The sequence below is a fragment of the Crocuta crocuta genome, unplaced genomic scaffold (genome assembly GCF_008692635.1).
Source record: "Crocuta crocuta isolate KB4526 unplaced genomic scaffold, BGI_CrCroc_1.0 scaffold433, whole genome shotgun sequence".
NCBI classification, from domain to species: Eukaryota; Metazoa; Chordata; class Mammalia; order Carnivora; family Hyaenidae; genus Crocuta; species Crocuta crocuta.
Window position 1 is genome coordinate 958450 of NW_027530001.1, and position 16566 is coordinate 975015.

General features: G+C 35.2%; 2 protein-coding genes across 15 annotated transcripts in view; one reads left to right on the forward strand and one right to left on the reverse strand.

The window, feature by feature from the left end:
• The window catches only part of GPR160 (G protein-coupled receptor 160), a 60695-nt gene extending 57802 nt beyond the window's left edge, over nt 1-2893 (forward strand). For all 4 annotated transcript variants that reach the window (XM_077763662.1, XM_077763661.1, XM_077763663.1 and 1 more), the window contains one exon: nt 383-2893. In XM_077763662.1, the coding sequence (XP_077619788.1) occupies nt 455-1468 (1014 nt within the window). In that variant the 5' untranslated portion in view covers nt 383-454 and the 3' untranslated portion in view covers nt 1469-2893. The remainder of the gene's footprint in view (nt 1-382) is intronic.
• A 943-nt stretch (nt 2894-3836) lies between these two features.
• Nucleotides 3837-16566, reverse strand: part of PHC3 (polyhomeotic homolog 3) — an 82892-nt gene continuing 70162 nt past the window's right edge. For all 11 annotated transcript variants that reach the window (XM_077763658.1, XM_077763655.1, XM_077763648.1 and 8 more), the window contains one exon: nt 3837-11681. In XM_077763658.1, coding sequence (XP_077619784.1) covers nt 11527-11681 — 155 coding nt within the window. In that variant the 3' untranslated portion in view covers nt 3837-11526. The remainder of the gene's footprint in view (nt 11682-16566) is intronic.

Genomic DNA, 16566 nt, shown 5'->3' on the forward strand with positions numbered 1-16566 from the left:
ATTTACATGTTGACTATTTTCAATAGAGTACTGTAAATGTTTTTTCTTTAGGATTTTCCTAACCTTTTCATTAGCTTTACTCTAAGAATACAGTATATAATACATATAAAACATACAAAACATGTGTTCACTGACTTGTCAGTAAGGCTTCCAGTCAGCAGTAGGCTATTAGGAGTGAAGTTCTGGGGGAGCTGAAAGTTACGTACAGATTTTTCACTATACCGGGGATCAACACCCCTAACCCCCTTCTTGTTCAAGGGTCAGCTATAATTTATTTTGGGAAATGATTGGATTAGCTTGTTCTTTGAGACTAGAGGTGCTTGCTTTGTAAAGGTTTAAATTAAACATAGCATCAAGGTCTTCTTTCCCTTTTTCTTTACAGGGATGGAAAATAAAGGGAAGTGGTGTTTTACTGTATGTACTTCAGCAGGCCTTCTGCAGCTCCGCTGAAAACATGACTGCTCTTTCTTCCGAGAACTGCTTTCAGTACCAGTTACGTCAAGCAAATCAGCCCCTAGATGGTAACTGTCTGCTATTCTTGATAATACTTGGGAAAGTATTACTAAATATCCTCACACTAGGAATGAGAAGAAAAAACAGCTATCACAATTTTATGGAATATTTTTGCTTTTCACTAGCATTCACTGATCTTTTACTTTTAGTAAGCATTTCCATTATATATTACTTCAGAGATTTTGTACTTTTAGGCATTAGGTTTACTAAATACCACATCTGCCTATTTACTCAAATTATTTCATTTACTTATGGTTTTTTGCATATTCCAGTTTTCCTAATAGCGTTTATAGATTATTACCTGAATTTCTCTAAAACTGCAAGGCTTGCATTGAAGTGTCAAAAACTATTTTATTTCTTTACAGTAATTTTAATTTGGATTTCAGTCCTTGCTTATGTTTTGGGGGACCCAGGTATCTATCAAAGCCTGAAGGCACAGAGTGTTTATTCTTTCCAGTGTCCTTTCTACATAAGCATTCAGAGTTACTGGCTGTCATTTTCCATGCTGATGATTTTACTTATGGCTTTTATAACCTCTTGGTCAGAAGTTATTGCCTTGGTACAGGCTGTTAGGCTGACTTCCTACATGAATGAGACTATTCTATATTTTCCCTTTTCCTCCCATTCTAGTTCTACTTTGAGCTCTAAAAAAACACTCTTGCCCAAGTTCATCATCTGTTTTCTTGGTACCTGGTTACCATTTGTACTACTTCAAGTAATTATCCTTCTACTTAAAGTACAGATTCCAGCATATATTGAGATGAACATTCCGTGGTTGTACTTTGTCAATAGTTTTCTCAGTGCTACAATTTATTGGTTTAACTGTCACAAGCTTAATTTAAGAGACGTTGCATTACCTGCGGATCCATTCGTCAACTGGAAATGCTGCTTCATTCCACTTACAATTCATAATCTTGAGCAAATTGAAAACCCTATATCAATAATAATTTGTTAATGTTGCCATGTGAAAACGAACTCAAACTGACAACTACAATAAGAATCATAAAGATTGAACTGGTTTCCCCACCACTCCGAAAGCTTTCATACCTTTTCACAATGTGTCTTTTGGGACTGTAGTATTAAAAACAAGATAATTCCAAGAAAAATGTTTATGCCTGTTCTGTAACACTAAATGTACAAATACTGACTTAACAGAGAAGTGAAAACGAGTTACTCTTCGGCCAGTAATACTGATTTTGTGTTACCCAAAAAACTACTGGATGCAAACTGTTATGTAAATCTGAGATTCGATGCCAATAACATACAAATGTAAATAAACATTTTTATTAAATTCAGAGCAAGAAAATCAAGATCATTTTTTGAAACTTATTTGATATAAGTACTCTTCAACATAAGGGGAAGATTAGCTCAGTTTAAATTTAGGTAATTAAAAAAATACATCTCTGTTCTTAACACAGATAATCCTGGAAGAAAAGTTTTAGTTGCTCACCTTACAGAATTGGGAGTAGTGACTAGGTCTCTTTCCATGACATACCAGATTCATTTTCATTTATAACTTACATGTCACATACTTGCATGTCAAATCATAATCACACTGGCAATGTATCACACTGTAAAAGTAAAGGAGGGCTTCTTATCCTCAGCACTGCTGACATTTTGGGTTGGATAATTTTTGGAGACTGCCCTGCACACTGTAGGATATTTAGCAGCACCCCTTCCCTCTGCCCACTAGATGCCAATCAAACTGTCTCCAGACAGACACTGCCAAACCTTCCCTGGTGGGCAGAATTGCCCCTCCGTTGAGAACTGCTAGAGTAAAGCAATCCAAATGGCAGAATCACTTGAAGTCACGTTTACAGATTTTGTCTACCCTGTCACAGTTTCTAAACTTGGTCCCTTCTTCTCTAAGTATACCGCTTCCTAATGTACCATTACATAGGACTAAGATACTTTTTTAATAAAAATTTTAAGTATATTTATTTTTTGAAAGAGCGAAACAGAGCGAGTGGGGGAGGGGCCAAAAGAGAGGGAGACAGACTCTCTGGACTGTCCGCAGAGAGCCTGATTCAGGGCTCGAACTCACGAATCATGACCTGAAGAGTCAGATGCTTAAGCAACCAAGCCAGCCAGATGCCCCAGGACTGAGATACTATAAAATATACTGTACTTAATTAGTAAATATTTACACTCTGCAGATTTCAAATAGCCAAATTTGTAACTATTTCAAAGCCCTCATAAGCTTAAAGCAAAAAAAATTATTCAATAGACCAGCCAAATGGAAGAGGCTTTTATTTGTAAAGAAATGAACTTACAACTGGTCTACAATATATTATTGTAATATAAACAATATAAATAAATGATCCTGTAGGCCCACTAACCTTCCATCCAGACCCACATGAGGCAATGTTAACAACAATATTCTATGTGAAAATGTGCAGGTAACAAAGGTGCAATTACAAGCAAGTTTAAGCAGCAGAATATAAGGTGCTTTAATTTAACAGTTAATGTTGCCATCAACAAACATTTGAATGTTCAATTTTACTTCACTGAATACAGACACAACAAATATGAAAATCTAAAATTCATACACATGCTACTTGTTAATATGAAAGTGCTTTCTTTTTTAAAAAAATACACCAAATGGACAGTCTTTTTACATAGATCATGGTGTGCTCTTATTAATGCAAAATTAACTTCATTTTCAGGTTATACATTTTAAAACTGTAGCTATAGACACCAATCTAGGAACGCTAATGCTAAGAGTGCTAAACTATTTCATTTCCTGTAAGGAGGACTCTAATACAATATCCAATGTAAAGAATACATGTATATATAATCTTAACATTTGTTTCTGTAAAACTAAAAAAGGTTTCCTTTCCCCTTGGTGATGCTCTGCTCAACCTGGGCAGGTCAGCTTTTGAGGTTATAGTCATATGAAAGTCCTATTTTAAAACAATGGGAGAAACCAAAAGGAATTAAGAAATCAGTTAACATGTGCTTAAAGCATCAGAAAAAAAAAATTACAACCATCTGCCTTTGTTAAATCAGTAAGAGACCGTTTTTTAGCAAGCAAGAAGACAAAAGCAGTAATTTAACAGCGGCCTGACATGCCTGCCTCTCCTGTGTCAGTGCCTCTCCTGCACACTGTCTGCAAGTCCAGTCTGCACCGCACTGCACTCCTTACTCTGAGGACAGTTTTTAGACTTTGACTTTTTCCTATGGAAAAAACAAGACCAAGCTTTTGAATGAAGTGATTGGGAATCTAAAGGTGTCTTGGAAATGAGACATCTAAAATTATGCCATCTTTGCACACTCCGTTAATTTTTTTAAAGTTTAAAAATACATGTACAGAAAGNTACTCCTTACTCTGAGGACAGTTTTTAGACTCACTTTGACTTTTTCCTATGGAAAAAACAAGACCAAGCTTTTGAATGAAGTGACTGGGAATCTAAAGGTGTCTTGGAAATGAGACATCTAAAATTATGCCATCTTTGCACACTCCGTTAATTTTTTTAAAGTTTAAAAATACATGTACAGAAAGTATGCAGTAGATATTTTAATCGCATAAAATATTTGAAAATTAGGTAAATTAAAGCATTTTAAAAGTACATTTTTAACCAATACAATGGCAAAATTTTTTAAGCCCAGACTATCTGGTTACTTGGATGTCAGTGTTCTATTTTCAGTCAGTTTCAGATTCTCATCTATTATGTATCTGACATTTTCCTGCTTTAAAAAGCTGTGACTATGATGCATAAGAGATCTTCTTAAATATATTTTCATTTTGTATCTTTATGGAGAATGTTAGCATCAAGTGATGCTAATCTGTATCGCTGGGTCAACAGGAATTACAAATAATTTCACAGAATCCCCAAGTGGTAAGGAAACTTCACCCAATCAATCAATGCCATTCAGTGTTTACTCTCCCAAATAGTTGTCAGTTGAAGCATGGAAGTGTTTTATGTTTACCAGTTCTGCATTTTAAAGGAAACCGTTTTCCTATGTAATACATGTGTGCTCTCTAAAAAGTATTTGTAATAAAAATAAAATTTATTTTGTGTAATTTCTTACTTTAAAAACAAAAGAATAAAAAACAAACCTGTTCAGCGATCTCCTTTGAGACTTTTCAGTTTTAGAAAGTCACTTCACTGTCAATAGTGGATGTAAAGCTTTTGTAGTTAAAAATGTATAGTAAGTCAGCACCAGCTTCTTTCTTTGTGTTGTTCTGTCACACACCCTGTATAGCAACACCTCTGGAATAGATTCAAGTGTCAAAATAATTCTGAGAAACACGGGCTGTCACAAAAGTCTCAAAATGTGAATCCTTATTAGGTACCCTTGATTTTGTTACCTAATCAGGTTTATGATTGGCTGATTAGTATGTGAAATGGGTTTTAGGAATTGTGCTGTGATTCACAGACCCCCCCCTTCGAGGTCATCTAGCTAAATACCCAGTGCATAAAAATTTCCCTCCCAGTTCCAGCTTTACATTCAATACAGTAAGTAAATAATGTCCATGTCTGTTTAAGCTGAAATTAGAATTTTGTTTGGGAAGATTTTGTTTACTTATTACTAGTTCCTCAAGTCATGTATAACACACATTTCACATAGTAAGTGTTCAAATGGCTTGCTGAATGAATGGATAAATGCATGAATGACAATGTTCATATGTGTTCACAGGTTCAGTGGTTAACTAGCAAGAAGCAATTAGAAAAATGTCCTCATTTGCTTGTCTGTGTAATTTTTCTTCTCTACTTTAATCCTTCGAGAACAAAGACTGTATGCAGGTGACCCAGGAAATGGATGCTTAACAATTATCTTTTAGCAAAAGCTCTTAAGCATGAAAGGAACCATTAAAAAGGGAAAGAGCATTAAGTAGAAGCAACTTTAAAAATACCTAGAATCATAGTTTTAGATCTGGGAGGTACCTTAAAGATGATTTAAACCCAAATCAGCATTTTGAGTAGCATAGGCTCCATACTGTATATTCAGAAGAGGAAACAAATTAAAGGCTAAGTAATTGCCTTGAGGTGTCACACACCAGCCAATTCACCAACCGGAAGTAGAACTCCCAACCCCGCAGCCTGCCTTCATTAATTTAATGATTATGTTCACCTATTATTTACTATCGAAGTAGATTATTTAGTACTACCTAAAGCAAAAAGAAGATTTTAATAAACAGCATTCAGAACAGATTTTAAGCAATGGACACTTCTGGTTTGCTTGAGGCAAGACTAAAAAGTTCCTTCTTTCTAAAACATATTGATGTTTTATTTCACTACCAGCCCCACCACTATCTTATGAACACCAACCTCTTCACCTCCATTAATTAAAGCTCCACAGAACATGGATTTAACACTGATAATATATATTCCTTAAAGTTAACTTTTAGGCCAATAAATGATGGCCACTATCAGTCCTTCAGAAGATTACTGGGGTCAATTTAAACAAGAGGTCTAAAAGGACTTAGTAAATTACTCTTATATTTAATATGCCATGTTAGCAATATTTTATATTGCGTTTTTTCCAAATTAAAATTCATCACTATACTTCTTATCAACAATGCGTTTTAAAACCTTTGTACAGGTTTTTTTTTTTTCTATAGATTCATACTGATGCCGTCAATATCACTGAGAGCAATTATACTATTCAAAATTATACTATTCAAAAGGAGTACCCTCTTCTCCAGTATCTGCGATCTTTAAAACTGTCATCTTTGAATAAAATTAAATGTTCACAAGCTATTTTTTAAAAAAAGAAATTAAACATTCATGGAAAACATTTCCCAAAAGGTCCCATAAACATGGCACTTAAGAGGTGTGTGTTCATGGGTTCAAGTAGAACGGGGTTTTCACGAGAGAAGCTAGGCCTCAGATCTGAGAAGGAGGGAGGCCACTCCCTTTTAATGTCTGTGAAATAAGTGAAAGTTCAGAAAAAGCCAAACATTGTGCTCTGGAAAATGATGCTAATTTGTATTAGTGCTTTATAACTTTCAAAAAAAGCTTTCTCATAGTATTTTAAAATAGATTAAATAAGCTCTAAAAAATTAAATTCTTAAAAATTTAGGAGACTTTTTCCAAAGAATATAATTTTCAACATTTTTTTATTGATGAAATGGCTTGTACTGCTGCTATGGAGGAAACTATATAGTGGTACATATTATGAACTAATAAAAGAGGAATATCTTCCCAGTTTTTTTTTAAAAAAGATGTACAGCTTCTAATAGATTGAAATTAAATTTTAGTAAGATTGCATATTTTACTTTTCCTAATACTGTATTTGTGCTTATCTAACTCGAATCACAATCTTTAAGGTGAATCAAATGCTTTTAAAGAGACTCATAAAATACCAATGTTCATGAATGTGAATTAAACAGTTCATTTTATGATCCACACTATTGTGCATCAAAGAAATAGAGGTAGGCTTCTGTTGAAATCCACACTGATAAAGAGAAAGATAGCTCTTTAGTCATCCAATTCTTAGATACAATCTAACAAATAAAATACCATCTTAAAATGCCTTTTATAATAATCTAAAAGGGTGATTCAACTGTGGTATCTGAAAATGGATACTCTCTTCTATAATTCCAGTAACTTAATTATAAATAATTAACCTTTGAGTTTTTGACAAATATTCACCAAGTACAATAGTTGTCACCTTTTTTTTTGAAGTCAAAAATCACTAACTTCTGTATCACTGGAACTACTGATATGCTCCTAGGGGCAGAATCACTGGACAGAGAAAGAATGTGTATGATTACAGGTGAATCTTATTGCTGTAACTGGGATCCGACGATTACAATGTATTATTCTAAACTACTGAAGATCCTGTCTATACAATATAACCTCACTCCATTAACTGTACTATTATCCTCTTGGGTCTAGAATGTTTTCCTATTTGTTACTTCCTATAGTTCCCTATCCTTCACCCTGGAAAACCTTCCTTAAGGCCCAGCTACATACATGGTGCACAGGAAACAGACTGAGCAAACACTGTGCCAGTTTCCACTGCCCAAAGATTTCACTGACACATGACTGTTAGGTGTTAGAAAGTCCTGCCCCAATTACCTTCCTAAAATGAACGCTACTACAAAATCCTCTCTAAGGATTTTCAGGCAAAGGTGTCTTAAGAAGTGTTCGCACAGTTCCCTCAGGGCTAGAATAGGCTTTAGGGAAGAAAGCAGTGAGCGAGGCCCATCCATGCTGTCAGGTAATGTTTAGCGCCAGCTGCACACAGCCAGCATGTGTTCCTGCCATTCACTAAAGATGAAGACCTTCAAACCACAAAATAGAATCAGTCTGTTGTAGTTGAAAATGTGTCTTTAAAACATTTTAACCGTGTGTCCATCCAGGGATTTCATCTACTCAATATGGCTGTGAGGGTGGCATCATTCACATACGTCTACAATAGTTTATTCTTTCCAAAACTGTTTACACCCATGTAAACAACCTAAGACTATACAATCTATATACTGCCTTCCTACCATACTTGTGCCATGATGGTACTAGAACCTTGCAAATGCAAATGGGACTTCGTAACATTTGATTGAACAAGTCAGTGACAGGGGACACTGTGACAGATTTCAGTCTAGGACTGGTATTTGAATAAATGTCTGACTATAATTTCACGCAAAAAAGTATTCAGAGGCATGGGTGCAGCAATACTTCAAACAGTTCTAAGGAAGTGTGTCAACACACTAGGAAACAAAAATAAACAATAGGCTACCTAAAAAAATCATTTCTACTTAAAACAAGGTAAATCATGAAATTAACTTCAAAAGTGCAGAAATTTGTTCAGTGTTGAAGTGGGACAAGTGAAGTGACAGGTCTCTTCTGTCTGCCTCTCTCCCATTCTCTAGCTTCTTCACTAACATGTCTTTCCCTCATTCCTCCTTCCCCACTCCCACGTGACAGCCCTTAAGCTAGACTAAGAAAAACGTCTCTTTAGTGATGCCACAGCAAATTAGAAGTACCATCCTGAAAACAGTTATACACTGCTTAAAAAGTGACAGGTTTTGGGACAGCACTCTGCCTTATACGACAGTGATTACATCAAAGGTGCAGAGCCCGTCTGACACATGCCTACCCAAGGCTTGATGAAAATCCAGGTCATGTTAAAACATTTACAAAGCAGCTCTCTCAGTTTGTTTATTTTCTGAGGGAACACATGGCCTAAAGTAAAAAAAATTTGAAACTTGTAGGTTTTTTTATTTCCCTCAATGGGAAAAGAGTGCATCAGTTTAAAGAAGTCAGAAAATGTACACTTAGCAAAAGTAGGAAGAACTTCCCATGTCCCTTTTCTGTCATTCCTTCTCATCAACGAAAATCCTAAAACAATGCAATAGCATGAAGGAAAGAGAAAAGAATACTCTCCCCACCCACCTCACACCAGAACTGTACTTAGAACTTATAAGTGGACACCCAGTGTTATCTATATTCATCATATATAACTGAGGCTTTGATTTTTAAGATAGTTAAATCCTCTAGAGAAAACCATTGCATCAAAAGGGAAAACTGCCAGTTGAAAGCAAATGAGCCATTTTTAAATAGCTCACTTGAAAAAAATGCAAGTATATTTTCTGGGTATGTTTTGAGTGAGGACAAAAGAAGATCTGGACTACTCTTGAGATTATTTCAAGATTTAAGATGATAAGGTGCTCTCAAATGGAAATCCTCCTTCTGGTAAGCTTTCTTGGATATTTAACATGGTGCTAGGCACAAGGGCTTTCAATCCGTATATAATGACTGATATTAGAAAAGACAGTGAAGAAAAGGAGAACCTGTAACACAGTTCAAAGTTAATACCTTAAAGGCAATATAGAAAATTCAGTTATGGGAGGTAACCATTATTGCGAACAGAGCCTGAAATGCACTGCTTGTGGATTATCTATGACAAAGTTTTAATTCCAGGGGAGATTTTCCTGCGTGCCCTCTGCCTCCCACACACAGTGGACCATCTTATTAATGCTTAGCCTACACCTGTGTTTGGAAACACCAAGATGAGGGGGAAAAGTCAAGGATATGACAACTCTGTCATAATGATTAACTGCTAATAAATGAAAACTGACTATAGAGCTCCTACCTTTCCTTGAAACTTTAATCCAATAATTAAAAATGTGATATAAAGAAATATGTAACATAGACTACAAGCTACTGTAGGTCTGGAACTTGAGCCTTACACTATATTACACATTCTAATCCTACACATAACTATCAGTAAACATCTTTTTTTTTTAACATTACTACACAAAAGAATCCCACAAAGCATACATTCAAACAAGAGGCATCTAAAGATTAAAAAAATTACCCGCTGTATTTTTGTATAAAAATAATCAACATTCTCTAATGTACACAAAGCCAAAAGATAAACATCTGTGATGTCTTTAATGACATCTTTAGTCTTCTACTAGCTCAACACAATCTTTGAAAAGAGCAGTGACAATGACTGAAACCCATGGATTCATCCCCACTTACTGAATGTCTGCCAAATATCTGTGTATGTTCCTTCTATTTTAAAATATTTCCATCGTGTGGTAAAGATAAAAAGGATTAAAACAAATTTTTTATGTCCAGGACAGTAAGGTTCTCAGGGCTCCCATAACAATTTTGTTTTAATGTCATAATTCTGACAGAACACAAACTGTTCAGTGAAAAATTTTGCTTTAAAATGTTTTTTCCCTAAAACATGTACATACAAAATTAGATGTGATAATCCAAGAGATACTAGTTGGTGGGTACTTTGTAGGAAGCATGCAAGGGTTAGTCAAGGAAAAAGGAATGTGCATTCAAGCTAGACCCAGCATGTTCAACATTAGAAAAAAATCCAAAGACCACCCACATACCCACTACAAACTACTATCGTGCCAGCAAAGGCCATGCACTGGTTCATAAGGTATAATGATATTATGCCTTCATCAGTGCAGAGGAGCAAAGAGAGATGAAAGATAATATGAATTCCTACTTTCTGAGACTCAAATTATTTGTATGCTAGTCCTTATTTTACAGGTCAATTTAGTGGATTTTCCCCTTTTTTTTACTATGCATAAAACTGGGAAAACTACTTCAGCAGAACATTAATGCTATCTGAAATACTTCCATTGTATAATATATTCCTTATTATGTCTCATTTTTTCAAAATAACCCTCTGGGTAAAAAAAAGAACAACATTTATCACTCCTACATCAGGGTTTCTGAACCCTGACACGACTTGACATTTTCGACTGGCTAAATTGTTGTTTTGGAGGACTGTCTTGTGCACTGTGGGATACTTAGCAATGTCCCTGTCCTCCAATCCTCCCCAACTCCCCCAAGCTATGACAACCAAAATGTCCCTAGACACTGTCAAATATCCCCTGGGGAGCAAAACTGACCTCTGTTGAGAACCACTGCTCTAAATGTAAAAAAAACTAAGAAGAAAACTAACTTTTCTCAGCAACATCAAATTCTTGGTCAAGTTTGGAATAGAAACCAACTCCTCTGACTTCCAGATTAGTATTATTCATGCTAGAATGCAATCCTTTTTACAGACAAAGCAATTGTCTGACAGACATGTTTCTTAAAATGCACAACTGATATCTCATTGCATACAATTCCAGTCACTGGACTCCTAAACTATTCCTAAATTATATCTCTCATGACAACCTATAGAAAACTTACAGGGTAGAAAAATGTATAAGAAAACCGAATCAAAAGAGGAAAAATGTAAATCATTAAATTACTTTTAAAAGGATTCTTTATATTAATGATAAACGTCACCTTTAAAAAATTATCTAGTATAACACGTTTCTTTGAAAAATATCATGGCCCTCTATATCAAGTCTTTCAATGTTGCATGTAACCTGTAAAATTACTTTTATCAATGTTGGCTAATTATGAAAATGTATGATGAATTACTCTATTTGTAGAAGAAATGTTGGCTTTTGATGTGGAGATCCCAATGTGCTTGGCTATCCACCACAATATATGACAACATTCTAGGCCTGCTTGAGCCTTTACCTTACAAGTTTGTTTAAGAAGAGTAAAACTGCTGTTTTCTCACAGCTTCATGCTCCTATTAAGATTCCTTCAGAGAGTTGATGCGTGCACAGATCTTTAGGGCCGGGCCTAGTTTGATATTCATTGCACTCATAAGATGGTCTTCTTTTAGCAAAAGAAGGGCCTGTCCATCAATCTCCTGTGCTCTGAATTCATCTGCAATATCCTGGCAGCCTGGAATTTGATGAGAGGATGGAAGTTAGCATTAATACGTAACAATTAGATGTTATTTTAACAGTGACAGTTATTCTCTCAATGGGTTTGAGTATCTGAAATACAGGCTAGAAAACAAATGAAATTTATGGTCATCTTGGGTTCATTCCTGAAGAGGAGAGTATTTCTTGGCATTCTGAAAGTAAGAATTAATTTGATAGCCAGGTAAAGCAATTTACTTGGAATTCTTGTTCTAAAAATAATAATACAGAAATAATTAGTAAGAGTCAGGAAAAATGTAGATTCATCAGTCCAGATATAACTAACATACCTTGACAAAAAGGATAATAGTATTACCTCAAAGCATGCCACAAACATAACAAGTTTGGATTAACTAGTTATTACATCTCATGAACTTTGTATAATAAACCCTTCACATCTAGGTACGAAGGAATAAAGTACAATGTTCTGCCATCTGAATAACAATTTAGAAGTGTTTTCTCAAGTACCAGAGTGCCCTTTTCATTATCATTTGTACCTTATTTGAATTTACAACCTTCAATTGCCAAGCACATTTAAACATTTTTATTTTTCACTCAAGAAAGAACCAAACCATCAAGAGTGTAGTATCAATCTACTGTAATGCTGCTGAAATGTATTACACTGCTTGACTTGTAATTTCAACTTCATATCTTAGCATCACTGGACTCGTCTCCATTTTTGGTAAGAAAACATAAATCCCCACTGAAATTATGCGCTTGCCCCCCCCCCATCTCTTGCCAAATCAATATTTTATCTCACAGTGTAAACCAGGTGCTTCAGCAGTTAACAATGCTAATATCTACTTGAACCTCAAATGTTTTTATTATCTATCAAATTTTGCACAGCCAGGTTGCTCAATAAACTTCCCCACGAAGGGTAAAGAAACAAACAGGGAAGGGGTGCCTTGGTGGCTCAGTCAGTTAAGCGTCCGACTTTGGCTCAGGTCATGATCTCATGGTTCGTGGCGTTGAGCCCTGCATTGGGCTCTGTGCCGACAGCTCAGAGCCTGGAGCCTGTTTCGGATTCTGTGTCTCCCTCTCTCTCTGATCCTCCCCTGCTCATGCTGTCTCTCTCTCTCAGAAATAAATATAAAAAATTTTTTTAAATTAAAAAATAAAAAAAAGAAACAACCAGGGAAGGTAATGAGTTAAGGAACCAAGAAAGGAGAGAATGTAGTAATGTGGAAGCTTTCTTATAAGAGTGAAATTATAAAAATGAATTTAAGAATAAAAACTAACAGCTTCAAATCTATTTTATTTAAATCAGCATTCTAAGAGAAAACACAAAGATAATGAAAAATAGAAATGGTTATATTACACCTCTGGATAGCACAAGTCAGCTGGAATGCTTATCCTTTCTATTGCAAACGTGTCATCCTCTTGTTTATATAAGATAATGATGTCATCCCTAGAACTCCAGCACTAAGCACAAAGCATTGTTAGGGGCTAAACACATACATTTTTGTATAAATGAAGGATTGGGTGAGTGGATAAACAAACAATGAACAAAAACAGAACCTGCTATGGAGGAGCTATTTTTAATAATAATAATACACTTCTTTCTGTATTCAGCTGTATGGCCATCTTTTCTCTTGGTTATTTCTTATCCCATCTTCTCTGTTAGCGGTTTCTTTCCTGTTTTATATATAGCAGCCAGCTTTTCAACTTCTCTATTTTAATTTCTCAGACTTAAAAATTGACCTTTCAAAAGTACCCTACGCAGACCATTTACCATATAAAAGAAATTATACAGTTAAAATGGGATTACTCACCATAGAAAAAGCTCCCTTTCTTTTCCCAGAGGTAGCTCTCAAAACTGGGCACACAAAACTGACTAATCTTGCATCTAGTTGTGACTCCATCCTTCTTTTTATGAAAGAACTAATGTTCTTCTCTCTTCAGTCTTACTTACAAGAAACACAGGAAAGAAAAGAGAGAGAAAGATAGGGCGGAACTTACTTAGATTCAGAAAACAGGAGCAATGAGAAGTAATGAGGACTGTAAGAGCTACATTTGGGAATAGAAACAAGGAGTTCTCCATGAGGAAATGTATAGAATGTTTTTGTTCCTATGTATTGTGAGATCCTCTTCAAATGTCTTCCTGTACTAAGTAAATGGATTAGCAAAATAATAAAGAACAAAAATGTTTTGGGAAACTGCATGATTGAGTAGGAATGCATTATCTTCAGATTTTGGATCATAACTCTCTTAAGCCAACCACAACTAAGGGTAGTTATGCTATACATTAGTATAGAAATGAAAAAATAAAATTACTTAAAAAAAGAAAAAGTGAGGGTGGGGAGGCAGAAGTGAATACATTTCCAGAAACTCATTAGAGAAAAACGAATTTTCAAAATACCTTTAGATGCTCAAGGTACTGAGTTTCTGACACTAGAATCTACTTCTATAAAATGGCTGGTACCCCAGGGACTCCTACCAAACATATCCCACCTGCAGCAACCAGTCAGCCTCGCTGGGCTTATGGCACCAGAAACAGCTATCAAGATGGGCATGGGCCTCTGCCAATGGACACAAGTCACAGCTGAACTTTGCAATGTTCGGTCACTCTTTCAGCTAAATACCCAAAATAAGAACACTCCACACAAAATAGGCTGGTGAAATAGATCACCTGCCACTTAATGTAAACAAGTCCCAATATTAGTATTATGAAAACCAATAATCATGTATTTTTAGATAATTCCTACTATATATGCCTGAAGAAAAAACAAATCTACTACAGATTCACAAATCGATAAATACCGAATAAACTGATGTTTTGCACCGTATCAAGAGTTAAGAAGAGAACTGTAGTTAACTGAAAATAAGAATTGTTCCTCTAGAGAACTTCTGAATACACACAAATTGAGAAGAAAATAATTTTCCACTGTGGTGACAGCTCTGAGATTGGGTATATAGCATACCAGCTCTAATACGATCCCACCAGGATGGTTCACAAGATGAAATTATACAAAGAGAAGAGAAAACTCTACGAGTAAATATGAGTGCCCTATATAAAGAGGGAAGCCTATTTCAACTGGTAAGAATGAAAATATAAGAGATTACAAAATTTATAAGTTTGTTCCTTCTATGAGAAAAGTTTGAAAATAGTACTTAGGGGGAAAAAATACCCAACACAGTCCTGAATGAGCTTGAAAGAGGTTTCAAAGAAGTTTACAAAGGCCAAAGGAGTAAACAGAAATGAAGATTAGAGCATTTTCTGATATGAAATTTTCTTTAAGTCACAGGTATTACTCAGAGAAACTTTGTGAAAGAAGATAGAACTGATCACACAGATATTAAGCTTGTTATTTAGCCTATCAAAGCATTGAAAATACTCCCATTTAATCAGTAAAAGGAAAGCAGTGTTACATTAAGCAGACTTACACAGTACCAAGCAATTCTAAATTATAAAGCAGTTTATAATGTTCTCTAAATAATGATATGTAACGTTCTCTAAATAACTGGCAAAACTGTGTCTCGATGAGCTCAGTAAGATAAGCATTTCAAGCTATAAGCAATATTTTTTTTCAACTGAAGAAGCAAGAATGAGACAAAGGAATTTAGCCTTTGTTCTAATAAAAGCATCCAAAAGTAACCTCATGGCAACTGGATGTTGGGCAAAATTAGAAAATTAGCCCTAAAAGAAGCATATGAAATGATAGAAGAATCAGATATCTATTAGTTGTTCATTATTTGACCAACTACTTTCCTCAGGTTATGAACGAACCCTTCTCCCCAAAGGAAACAGTTTCCCCCAAATGAGAAACCAGGCTAACAGTTCACACCCCCATGTGGAAGACAGACTAATTCTGAAGATGACAGAATCAAAGTCAAGCTCTGGGGGATCAATAAAGATTCCAGTGTTAATTCTCAAGATATCCAGACTGGCCTAGAAACTAAAATTTATTTTAGTCCTTATATATTAAAACCACAATCAGTGAAGACTCACCATCCTCTAACATATCAGTTTTAAAGCAGATTCTAAACCTCTATGGTCAGCAATTAACTCACACCTAAGTTTTCTTAGGTACATGCTTAAAAATCTTCTATGAAAAATGTATCCTCTTTTTAAACAATTGCAATCTTTAAAAGTGACCATATCTTGTTTAAAAAAGACTTATTTAGCATTTCTAAAACAAGGTACTGAAAAATAATCAAATGGGGCGCCTGGATGGCTCACATCAATTGAGTGACTGGCTCTTGGTTTCAGCTCAGGTCATGACCTCGTGGTTTGAATTCAAGCCCTGCATCGGGCTCTGTGCTGACAGTGTAGAGCCTGCTTGGGATTCTCTCTGTTTCACTCTCTCCCTGGCCCTCTCCCCACTCTCTCTCTTTCTGTCAAAATAAATATATAAACCTTAAAAAAAGAAAATAAAGTGTCCTAGAATTCTGTATGTAAGGTAAAATGACAGTTTTTTTTTAAAGTAGTTAATAGTTCTGAATATACCTTCTTCACTCAGCACATTAACTGTAAGCTTGCTTCTGAGATAGTGGCTACCTTCATAGAAAGGTTAATCAGCAAAAATAGTTGGATTAATTTTAATAAGTCTGTAGACAAGTTCAAAGGGGATATATTTTTCTGGAAAGCTTGTGTCAAGAGAAATAGTATGATTCACAATAAAATCAAAATGGAGCAAACATTTAAAAAATCTTGTTTTCCATATTCATAATGGAATGAATAAGAGTTGCTGATTTTAAAAAATATAGTCTTTATATAATCGGTGTGGGTCTCATCATGAGCAATGTTGGAGTTATCTTTAGTAACCAGCCCCTTGGAGAAAAGAGATATAAAAGACTGTTGCATTAAAGAAAAAAGATAAAGAACATAAAGAATTAAGCTGATGGAAAGAGTCACCAAAATGAGA